A 12,500-nucleotide genomic window follows, 5' to 3' on the forward strand; every position below is an offset into this window, starting at 1 on the left:
AGTCTGTGTGTGTGTGCAGGGGTTTGTTTGTGTGTGTGGGTGGGGGGTGGGGGTCTATGTGTGCATGTCTGTATGTGTGGTTCTGCATGTGTGAGCATGTGCCTGGTCTCTGTGTGTGTGTGGGGGGGTGTCTGTGAGTGTGGGGGAGATCTGTGTGTGTGTGTGTGTGTGTGTGTGTGCGTGTGCATACACATATGTGGTGCACATGCAGCTGTGTGTGTTTTTTAAATCCCATTTGCACAGTAGAGAAACCACACACACACACACACACACACACACACACACACACACAGTGACAGAGCATTGGGGTTTCATTCTCTCACAGTGCAAAGCTCAAACTCATTACATGAGCATATTCAGTGGAGTGAGCGTATTTAGGGGAGTGAGCATATTCAGTGTAGTGAGTGTATTCAGTGTAGTGTGTGTATTCAGTGGAGTGAGTGTATTCAGTGGAGTGAGTGTGTTCAGTGTAGTGAATGTTCAGTGTAGTGTGTGTTCAGTGTAGTGAGTGTTCAGTGGACTGTGTTCAGTGGAGTGATTGGGTTCAGTGTAGTGTGTATATTCAGTATAGTGAGTGTGTTCAGTGTAGTGAGTGTTCAGAGTAGTGAGTGTGTTCAGAGTAGTGAGTGTGTTCAGTGTAGTGAGTGTATCCAGTGTAGTGTGTGTGTTTAGTGTAGTGAGTGTTTAGTGTAGTGAGTGTGTTCAGTGGACTGAGTGTATTCAGTGGACTGAGTGTGTTCAGTGTAGTGAGTGTGTTCAGTGGAATGAGTGTTCAGTGGAGCGAGTGTATTCAGTGTAATGTGTATATTCAGTGTAATGAGTGTTCAGTGTAGTGTGTGTGTTCAGTGTAGTGAGTGTTCAGTGGACTAAGTGTGTTCAGTGTAATATTTATATTCAGTGTAGTGAGTGTGTTCAGTGTAGTGAGTGTATTCAGTGTAGTGTGTGTTCAGTGTAGTGAGTGTTCAGAGTAGTGAGTGTGTTCAGTGTAGTGAGTGTATCTAGTGTAGTGTGTGTTCAGTGTAGTGAGTGTGTTTAGTGCAGTGAGTGTATTCAGTGTAGTGAGTGTTCAGTGTAGTGATTGTGATCAGTGGAGTGAGTGTGTTCAGTGTAGTGAGTGTGTTCAGTGGAGTGAGCGTATTCAGTGTAGTGTATGTTCAGTGTAGTGAGTATGTTCAGTGTAGTGAGTGTTCAGTGGAGTGAGTGTGTTCAGTGTAGTGTGTGTTCAGTGGAGTGACTGTTCGGTGGGGTGAGTGTGTTCTGTGTAGTGAGTGTGTTCAGTGTAGTGTGTATATTCAGTGTAGTGAGTGTTCAGTGTAGTGAGTGTACTCAGTGTACTGAGTGTGTTCAGTGTAGTGTGTCTTCAGTGTAGTGAGTGTTCAGTGTAGTGTGTATATTCAGGGTAGTGAGTGTGTTCAGTGTAGCGAGTGTACTCAGTGTAGTGTGTATATTCAGTGTAGTGTGTTCAGTTTAGTGAGTGTTCAGTGGAGTGAGTGTGTTCAATGTAGTGAGTGTGTTTAGTGTAGTGAGTGTTCAGTGTAGTGAGTGTTCAGTGTAGTGAGTGTGTTTAGTGTAGTGAATGTTCAGTGGGGTGAGTGTGTTCAGTGTAATGAGTGTGTTCAGTGTAGTGAGTGTGATCAGTGTAGTGTGCGTATTCAGTGGAGTGAGTGTGTCCAGTGTAGTGTGTGTGTTCAGTGTAGTGAGTGTGTTCAGTGGAGTGAGTGTGTTCAGTGTGGTGAGTGTTCAGTGTTGTGTGTATATTCAGTGTAGTGAGTGTGTTCAGTGTGCTGAGTGTTCAGTGTAGTGTGTGTTCAGTGTAGTGAGTGTGAGTGTACTGTACTCTCTCTCTCTCTCTGTCTCTCACTCTCTTTCCCTCTTTCTGTCTCTCTATATCTCCCTCTCTCTCCTTCTCTCCTTCTCTGTTTTCCTCTCTCTCTTTCTTTCACTCTGCTCCTTATTTGGTGTGATGTGTGATGATAAAGATCAAAACTCAACTCTAATACATGAGCTATGATTGTAGGTAGTGATGTCACTGAAGGAGGAGGAGATATGATTGCATATAGTGATGTCACTGAAGGAGGAGGAGCTATGATTGCAGGTAGTGACGTGACTGAAGGAGGAGGAGCTATGATTGCAGGTAGTGACGTGACTGAAGGAGGAGGAGCTATGATGGCAAAAGCAAGTTTTGTTGCTAATTACTGCAGGCGTTACCCAGCTGTAGATCTTACCATCATCTCACCTGTAGATCTTACCATAATCCCAGCTGTAGATCTTACCATCATCTCACCTGTAGATCTTACCATCATCTCACCTGTAGATCTTACCATGGTAAAATCTACAGGTGAGATGATGGTAAAATCTACAGCTGGGATTTTACCATCATCTCACCTGTAGATTTTACCATCATCTCACCTGTAGATTTTACCATCATCTCACCTGTAGATCTTACCATCATCTCACCTGTACCATCATCCCACCTGTAGATCTTATCATCATTCCACCTGTAGATCTTACCATCATCTCACTTGCAGATCTTACCATCATCCCACCTGTAGATTTTACCATCATTGGTCTTATGTCATTAGTACTTTTAGTAAATGGATGGATCTTCTAGTTATTGGTAGAGTGACTTCGAATTTTAGAAGAATCACATTCAAAATAAATATTCTAATTAAAACATCTTATCTATGAGTTCAGTGGTCTTTGTGTTTTAAGTGGCTTGGCGTTTGACATGTCTGACGTGTTTGACTGTTTCACCACAGTCTCACCACAGTCTCATGACATGTCTGTGATGTCTCACCAAAGTCTCACCACACACCTGTCATGTTTCACCACTGTCTCACCATAGTCCCACCACGTCTGTCATGTCTCACCACAGTCTCACCACATGCCTGTCATATCTCACCACACATCTGTCATATCTTAGTAAAGTCTCACCACAGTCTCACTACATGCCTGATGTGCAGTCAAACCCATGATTGGAATATGTAAATACTAGTGTGCTATTCATTAATGTTCATTAGAATATGTAAATACTAAAGTGCTGTTCATTACAGCTCATCTGATCATTAGAATATTTAAATATTACTATGCTGTGCATTACAGCTTTATAGCAGGCAAACTGTATCAGGTAGTCTGATAACAGCCTGGTCTAATAACAGAAGCAAAAAGTCTTTATGTATAATATTTAATGTGTACATTTATTTGGACTTAAAAAAATCAAGAGTTTGGGTATGAGTGTATGGTGATGTCCCTTTTTGACCCAGTCATTATGATGTGAATCACAACCCCATCACATACCTTTAAACTCACCATTTGTGTTTATGAAATAATCTCCAACCCACTCCTCCTCTTCCTCACCAGGACTTGTGTCGGCAGCGAATGGCAGTTCAGACATCGGAGCGTGCCGAGCGCGGTTCTGACGTCTTCCACCCAACACACACATCGCGCATCAACAGTGTGTCGTCTCAGTTCAGTGATGGAGCGACACAGAGCCCATCAGCACGTAGTAGCACGTCATCGTGGAGCGAAGAGCCTGCCCAGACCAACATGGACATCTCCACTGGACACATGATCCTGGTATACACACACACACACACACACACACACACACACACACACACACACACACACACACACACACACACACACGTACACAAACGCATACACACAATGGATCACTTTAATTTCACTCCTGACTCTTAGTTTAATTCAGCCGTGAGTCAGCATGGCAGCATGGTATGATCAGTAGCTGCTAGCGTGGTGTTCATTAGTCCAGGAGGAATCCATCACACTGCCCTAGCCGACGCCGTTAGTACACGGCGCCGGCCCCTAATGGATGCCTCTCATTCTGATTGGTGAAGGTGATTTCAGAAGCTATTAAAGTCACGGCTGTTGTTCACAAATGCATCCATCTAAACGTTTCACAACACACACACGCACACACACACACACACACATGTGCAGAGGAGTCCAGAGGAAACATTCTGAAGTTATTGTGAGGTTTAAGATGCTGCTCTTGGGGTTCTTTTCTTTCTCAGACTCCTGGAAGCTTTCAGAGTAACCAAAGCCCAGACGTGTGTTGCTCTTAGTGCCATCCTTGTCTTGTCTCACCTGTGGTCATTAGCCTGAAGCTTTAGTCATGCAGTTTAGAAACATTTTAGCACACAGATTTTACCTTTTACTTTTGTTCCACATTTTGTACACAATTAAAATGTGGAGTGCATTACAGCATAGTGGAGGACAACTCATGACTGTTTCCAACACATCCACTATGGTTGGACCTCACTGGGGCAACAGAAGCATGTACACAGAGGGCAGAACAGAAATGTGGATCTAGCTGAGAGGAATGAAGCAGCAGCACACTCTGTTTGGAGCCCCTGGGGTCATGGAAATACATATGTATGTGTAAACTCTGCCTGCCCCTGCCATTGGCTGGTCATATCTTTTTTCTCACATTCGGGCCAAAGTTCTGTGTTCTGGAGCGTATGATGAACTGTGTCCTGTAGTGCAGGATAATGTGGGATGTGTTGTGTAGTGTAGAAGGAGCTGTGTACTGGTATATTCTGCCTATTTGCATATTTTTGTATATTTTGCATATTTGCATATTTCTGCATATTTGTTATTTGGAGCATAAAAGGTGCCTTGGCACATCAGTTCATCAATGTTATCAAATCATGACTGAGAATAAATGCAGAAATGGAATGAATAGGAAGGAAAGCAGACCAGACTTGCAGACTGGAGAGAGACAGACAGACAGACAGACAGAGCATGTGTTCTGGAGACAGACAGATGGACAGACAGACAGAGCATGTGTTGTGGTGGGCTGATTGGAGTAGCTAGTCTGTTTCTACGGGGGCTAATAGCAATACCAGCAGTGGTAGGAAATATTTCAGCACTCTGGACAGCTCCACAGCATGTCACTACTGCAGTGTGCTGGTTGAAGGCAAGGCAAGGCATTATGGCCATGTTGTTGGAGTTTGGATCAGATTTCCAGTGTGGAGATTTGGTGAGCATCCAGACGCAAAGGCGCCTGTACAGAGGTGTCACTCTGGGTCATTCTCACATTAGGTTCTAATGGTACCTGCAGTAATAATGACTATAAAGTGAGAGGAAGAGACACAGGAGAGGCAGAGGGGAGATGTCGTCAGTGGGTTTAACAATAGGTCAGCAATATTTTTGATATCCAGGATTTGTTTTGTTTATTTGAGGTGTGTGTGTGTGTGTCTGTGTGTGAGCTGGGCTGATATGTCATCTGCTTCCATGTGTTCTGTGGGTCTGTCAGAATAGCTAATAGTTACTAACATACTAACGTAAGGGGGTGGGGCGCTATATGCGTGTCACTACACTGAATACACTCACCCATGTGTGGGGCTCCTGAGTGTACAGCTCCTCCATTAACCCTCTGGGCGCGCGTGTGTGTGTGTGTGTGTAGCCATACAGGCATATGAGTGAGTGGATGATTGGATCAGTAATAACCTGCTTCTATTGTTGTATTTGTTTACACATAGCTGGTCTGAGGTGGGGGAAAGAGTGATTGGAAGCTGTCAGAGAGAAAAACCTTAGAGATGAAACCACGTGCTGCTTGCCAGATGTGTTCGAGTGCCCTGTGTCTGATCAAATGAGTAAATCATTTATATCATAATAGGCATTAGAGATAGCAAATAGAGATGGCTAGTGTTATTGACAGGGGTACACACACACACACACACACACACACACACAAAGCAAATATACTCCGATGGAGGTGATCAGATTTTCTAGGTAAAAGCCTTTACTCTAGAAATGTAGCAAAGTCAGTGATTACAAGTACAGCTAAAGGCTGGAATATCAGAAAGTGTCGTTTGACAGGAGTGTAGTTGATGTGAGACATTCCACCATGACTACACCAGAGGTTCTCCACTCACTTACCACACACTCTTCATCCCATCCGTATCCATGGCAACAGCTGTGTTTAGCATGTGCTGCTTATGTTCAGGGTAAATGTACAGAATGGCTTATATCTCAGCGTTCTCATAAACGCTCTTAAGATGCATGATCGCGCAGAGGCTTGGATGTACAGACTCAACACAATGAACCCCACAGACACAATGAACCCCACAGACCTTCCCATAAACCAACTTTAGTAGTGGCTTAAATCCATGAAACATGCTTAAAATCATATTTCCATAAGCATTAGAATTCATTCATGTGGGAAGCTTGACAGAAATGTCTCCGTAACTACTTTAGCTGTCAAAAACTTCACCTAATGAACTAATTAGCAGTCTTTCTGTCAGCGTGCCACAGTGTGCCTGGAGAGCGAAACGCAGAGTGTAACGTGACTTCAAACTGCCAGAGTTACAGAGTGGGAGTGGAGGTGTCCAGTCCCAGAGTCCAGGCACGTCTGCACAGCCTGTTCCAGTGTGTGTGCCCCAGCACACAGCACACTGTTACTGGAACAGCACGGAGTATTGCAGTCTTAGAGATGTTACAGATCAGAGCATAGTCCGACTGTGCCTGCACTGAGTTTAGTGCTACTGTACTAGCTCAGAGTAGAGTATCACCCTCCCAATGTTTTGCTCTCAGCCTGTAATTAGTTCTGTCTATTCTTATGTGAAGCACTTTGAACTGTCATTGTGTATGAAATTTGCTAGAGAAATAAATTTGCCTTGCCTATAGTGTTACTGTTTTCAGACCAGAGTATAATGTTACTGTTTCAGACCAGAGTATAATGTTACTGTTTCAGACCAGAGTATAATGTTACTGTTTCAGACCTGAGTATAGTCTTACTGTTTCAGACCAGAGTATAATGTTACTGTTTCAGACCAGAGTATAATGTTACTGTTTCAGACCATAGTATAATGTTACTATTTTCAGACCTGAGTATAATGTTACTGTTTTCAGACCAGAGTATAATGTTACTGTTTCAGACCAGAGTATAGTCTTACTGTTTCAGACCTGAGTATAATGTTACTGTTTTCAGACCAGAGTATAATGTTACTGTTTCAGACCAGAGTATAATGTTACTATTTTCAGACCTGAGTATAATGTTACTGTTTTCAGACCAGAGTATAATGTTACTGTTTCAGACCTGAGTATAGTCTTACTGTTTCAGACCAGAGTATAATGTTACTGTTTCAGACCTGAGTATAATGTTACTGTTTCAGACCAGAGTATAATGTTACTGTTTCAGACCTGAGTATAATGTTACTGTTTCAGACCTGAGTATAATGTTACTGTTTTCAGACCAGAGTATAATGTTACTGTTTCAGACCAGAGTATAGTCTTACTGTTTCAGACCTGAGTATAATGTTACTGTTTTCAGACCAGAGTATAATGTTACTGTTTCAGACCAGAGTATAATGTTACTGTTTCAGACCTGAGTATAATGTTACTGTTATAACACTAGGTATAGTGTTTCTCTCACAGCACCGAGTACAGTTACAGCTCCACACATGAGCATGGTATTATTGTTTCAGCCCTGAGTATAGTGGCACTTTGAGCAGTAAAGACAGTATTACTAGTCTAGACTTGAAGATGATGTTACCATTACTGTTCCAGACCTGAATTGCCATGAGATGTCATGCTGAATAGGTGCTTGCAGTGTTTCAATGAGTGATTTTGCTGGTGTGTGTGTGGGATTTTGTGAGTGTTTTGAGTATTTTAAGAGTTTGGAGTGCTTGGTGTGATATTTTCTATGGTATGAAAAACCATGAAAAACACTCAGAGCTCTGTGGTGCCCTTACACACACACACGCACACACACACACACACGCACACACACACGCGCACACACACACACACAGACCTACACACACACACACACACACACACACACACACACACACACACACACACACACACGCACACACACGCGCACACACACACACACAGAGACCTACACACACACAGAGTTGCTGTTCTGGATCTTTATACAAGAGAAGGTCTTTTTTCTGCTTTTTTAAAGTAATGCCATTAAGTCTCATCTAAAGCGTGTTAATCAAAGTCATGACTCCTCCTCTCAGTAATGGAAACTACACAGCACCTAATGGGCCCTATTAAGTTCGCTGTCACATGGAACAGAAGCTGCTAAGATATGGCCTTGTCTGTGCAGGACCCCAAGAGCCCCGCCTCCTAAGAGCCCGCCTCCTAAGAGCCCCGCCCCCATTATCCCCATTTCCCAAGAGCCCCTCCTCCTAAGAGCCCGCCTCCTAAGAGCCCCGCCCCCATTATCCCCATTTCCCAAGAGCCCCTCCTCCTAAGAGCCCGCCTCCTAAGAGCCCCGCCCCCATTATCCCCATTTCCCAAGAGCCCCTCCTCCTAAGAGCCCGCCTCCTAAGATCCCCGCCCCCATTTCCCAAGAGCCCCTCCTCCTAAGAGCCCCACCCCTTGTGGCTCAGAGCAGGGCTGACAGAGCTCAGGTTGCTGAGGGCTGTTCTGCAGTTTCAGTGGCTCGAAGTTTGGGTGACATAAAACCAGTGTGAAATAGTGAAAGACAGACAGGGCATGAGCCTAGAGACAGGCTGAAGGTGTGTGTGTGTGTGTGTGTGTGTGTGTGTGTGTGTGTGTGTGTGTGAGAGAGAGAGAGAGACAGAACAGGAGAACCTTTATGACTTAGCATTCCTTTCACACACGAGCCCTGAGAGTATCTGATATTGAGTTTGCAGTGTGTAATCTGTTCACACACACACACACATACACACACACAGTATCCTGGTTAACCTCTGTGGGATAGCTATGACAAATCTGAAGTTACTTCCAAGCACTACCCAACATATCCATTTCTTCAAATGGTTCATGCTATTTCAGCCCTTACCCTCCTTCTCTCTCTCTCTCTCTCTCTCTCTCTCCACTTCCCTGCACTGTGGTCTTTTGTCTTTTGCTGAATTCCGCTTGAGCTCCCTGAGTGAAGCAGCTTAACGTCAGACAGTCTTATCAATGTGTGTGTCAGTGGAGTGTGTGAGTGAGTGTATGTGAGTCTTATCTGTGTGTGTGTGTGTGTATGTGTGTGTGCGTGTGTGTGTGTGTGTGTGTGTGTGCGTGTGTGTGTGTGTGTGCGTGTGCGTGTGCGTGTGCGTGTGCGTGTGCGTGTGTGTGTGTGTGTGTGCGTGTGTGTGTGTGTGTGTGTGCGTGTGTGTGTTTGTGGAAAAAACCTTGTGCTGCGCTTTCTGGTCCAACCTTCCTCTGTCTGTCTGTATCCCTCTTCCTTTTTCTCTCTCTCTCTCCCTCTCCTCCCCCTCTCTCTCTCACTCACTTTCTTCCTCTGCCTCTCCTCCCCCTCTCTCTCTCACTCACTTTCTTCCTCTGCCTCTCCTCCCCCTCTCTCTCTCACTCACTTTCTTCCTCTGCCTCTCCTCCCCCTCTCTCTCTCACTCACTTTCTTCCTCTGCCTCTCCTCCCCCTCTCTCTCTCACTCACTTTCTTCCTCTGCCTCTCCTCCATCCATTTCCTTTCTCTCCTGCTCACCCTGTGTCTCATTCTCGTTTACTCTTTCTCTCTCTCGCTCTCTCCATCTCTCTCTCACTGACGTGTTTGAGATTAAGCTCAGTGATTGGTTAGTGGAGCTGCTTTAGCTGCTGTCTATCTGGTGATGGTGTTTTGGAGTGAAAGGTGAGCTGGATTACAGCTGCCCAACGCCAACATGCCTGGGCCCCATTTCTTCTGATAGTACAGTCCAACTGTACTGACCCACAGGTCCTGGTGGTGTCCACTGGATGTCCATCTGTACTGACCCACAGGTCCTGGTGGTGTCCACTGGATGTCCAACTGTACTGACCCACAGGTCCTGGTGGTGTCCACTGGGTGTCCAACTGTACTGACCCACAGGTCCTGGTGGTGTCCACTGGGTGTCCAGCTGTACTGACCCACAGGTCCTGGTGGTGTCCACTGGGTGTCCAGCTGTACTGACCCTGCAGGGTTCTGTGTTCTCATCTTCAGTCATATATGGAGGACCATCTGCTGAATCGCCAGCGTCTGGAGAAGGAGTGGGAGGCCCTGTGCAGCTACCAAGCCGAGCCAGCCTCTCACGCCATTGCTCAGGACAAACACAATACCAAGAAGAACCGCGCCAATGGAATGCTTGCCTGTGAGTGGACCGCACACCTGTCCATCACACCTGTCAGACATTTGAAGGAATTTTCTTGCATGATTTGATTATATTTGCACCCAATGCAGGAAAGTCTGTTCTGATAGGGATTGTTAGATTTAGTCCTGAGTTAGATATGTGAGATAAGGGATTGTTGGTTTTAGACCTGAGTTAGATATGTGAGATAAGGGATTTTTGCCTTTAGACCTGAGTTAGATATGTGAGGTAAGGGATTGTTGGTTTTAGACCTGAGTTAGATATGTGAGATAAGGGATTTTTGCCTTTAGACCTGAGTTAGATATGTGAGGTAAGGGATTGTTGGTTTTAGACCTGAGTTAGATATGTGAGGTAAGGCATTGTTGGTTTTAGACCTGAGTTAGATATGTGAGGTAAGGGATTGTTGGTTTTAGACCTGAGTTAGATATGTGAGATAAGGGATTGTTGCCTTTAGACCCAATTTGCAAATTTGATTGTCACCAGCCCTAAAATTGATGTTTAAAACTGTATTCTGACTTATATTCTTCTTATGTTCCAATTAATTTCATTTGTACTTTTACCTGAATGTTTGCCAGAAAAAAGTATAGTGTGTAATATACACGTAATAAATGTATTATATGCATTTGTTAATAAACAATTGCCTTCTTCTGTTACAGATGATCACTCCCGGGTAATTTTAAAGGCTGAAAATAACCATAGCAATGGTGACTACATCAACGCCAGTCTCATCGTAAGTGTGAATATCTAGCACAGGCTCACCTCTCACCCCTCACCCATCAACCTCTCACCCCTCACCCATTGACCTCTCACCCCTCACCCATCGACCTCTCACCCTGCCCGCTTGCCTTTAGATGGAGGTTCTTTATTACCTCTTTAATCTTGGGCAGCAGGTGGCTTGGTGGTTGGCATGTTTGCCTCTCAGTGCCAGGATCTAGAGTGTGTGTGTCCAGTGATGGTTGGTGCTGTGTGCGTGTCCAGTGATGGTTGGTGCTGTGTGCGTGTCCAGTGATGGTTGGTGCTGTGTGCGTGTCCAGTGATGGTTGGTGCTGTGTGCGTGTCCAGTGATGGTTGGTGCTGTGTGCGTGTCCAGTGATGGTTGGTGCTGTGTGCGTGTCCAGTGATGGTTGGTGCTGTGTGTGTGTCCAGTGATGGTTGGTGCTGTGTGCGTGTCCAGTGATGGTTGGTGCTGTGTGTGTGTCCAGTGATGGTTGGTGCTGTGTGCGTGTCCAGTGATGGTTGGTGCTGTGTGCGTGTCCAGTGATGGTTGGTGCTGTGTGCGTGTCCAGTGATGGTTGGTGCTGTGTGCGTGTCCAGTGATGGTTGGTGCTGTGTGCGTGTCCAGTGATGGTTGGTGCTGTGTGCGTGTCCAGTGATGGTTGGTGCTGTGTGTGTGTCCAGTGATGGTTGGTGCTGTGTGTGTGTCCAGTGATGGTTGGTGCTGTGTGCGTGTCCAGTGATGGTTGGTGCTGTGTGCGTGTCCAGTGATGGTTGGTGCTGTGTGCGTGTCCAGTGATGGTTGGTGCTGTGTGCGTGTCCAGTGATGGTTGGTGCTGTGTGCGTGTCCAGTGATGGTTGGTGCTGTGTGCGTGTCCAGTGATGGTTGGTGCTGTGTGCGTGTCCAGTGATGGTTGGTGCTGTGTGCGTGTCCAGTGATGGTTGGTGCTGTGTGCGTGTCCAGTGATGGTTGGTGCTGTGTGTGTGTCCAGTGATGGTTGGTGCTGTGTGTGTGTCCAGTGATGGTTGGTGCTGTGTGCGTGTCCAGTGATGGTTGGTGCTGTGTGCGTGTCCAGTGATGGTTGGTGCTGTGTGCGTGTCCAGTGATGGTTGGTGCTGTGTGTGTGTCCAGTGATGGTTGGTGCTGTGTGCGTGTCCAGTGATGGTTGGTGCTGTGTGTGTGTCCAGTGATGGTTGGTGCTGTGTGCGTGTCCAGTGATGGTTGGTGCTGTGTGTGTGTCCAGTGATGGTTGGTGCTGTGTGTGTGTCCAGTGATGGTTGGTGCTGTGTGCGTGTCCAGTGATGGTTGGTGCTGTGTGTGTGTCCAGTGATGGTTGGTGCTGTGTGCGTGTCCAGTGATGGTTGGTGCTGTGTGTGTGTCCAGTGATGGTTGGTGCTGTGTGTGTGTCCAGTGATGGTTGGTGCTGTGTGCGTGTCCAGTGATGGTTGGTGCTGTGTGTGTGTGTCCAGTGATGGTTGGTGCTGTGTGTGTGTCCAGTGATGGTTGGTGCTGTGTGCGTGTCCAGTGATGGTTGGTGCTGTGTGTGTGTCCAGTGATGGTTGGTGCTGTGTGCGTGTCCAGTGATGGTTGGTGCTGTGTGTGTGTCCAGTGATGGTTGGTGCTGTGTGCGTGTCCAGTGATGGTTGGTGCTCTGTGTGTGTGTGTGTGTCCAGTGATGGTTGGTGCTGTGTGCGTGTCCAGTGATGGTTGGTGCTGTGTGCGTGTCCA

At 46.0% G+C, this 12,500-nt stretch overlaps 1 protein-coding gene across 1 annotated transcript in view; it reads left to right on the top strand.

The window, feature by feature from the left end:
- Window positions 1-12,500, top strand: part of ptprn2 (protein tyrosine phosphatase receptor type N2) — a 227,339-nt gene that overhangs the window by 181,993 nt on the left and 32,846 nt on the right. Inside the window, exons 14-16 of the mRNA XM_035519848.2 lie at window positions 3,361-3,576; window positions 9,913-10,060; window positions 10,714-10,787. Coding sequence (XP_035375741.1) covers window positions 3,361-3,576; window positions 9,913-10,060; window positions 10,714-10,787 — 438 coding nt within the window. The remainder of the gene's footprint in view (window positions 1-3,360; window positions 3,577-9,912; window positions 10,061-10,713; window positions 10,788-12,500) is intronic.

This window comes from Electrophorus electricus, chromosome 13 (genome assembly GCF_041902795.1).
Source record: "Electrophorus electricus isolate QZ-2024a chromosome 13, ASM4190279v1, whole genome shotgun sequence".
Taxonomy (NCBI): domain Eukaryota; kingdom Metazoa; phylum Chordata; class Actinopteri; order Gymnotiformes; family Gymnotidae; genus Electrophorus; species Electrophorus electricus.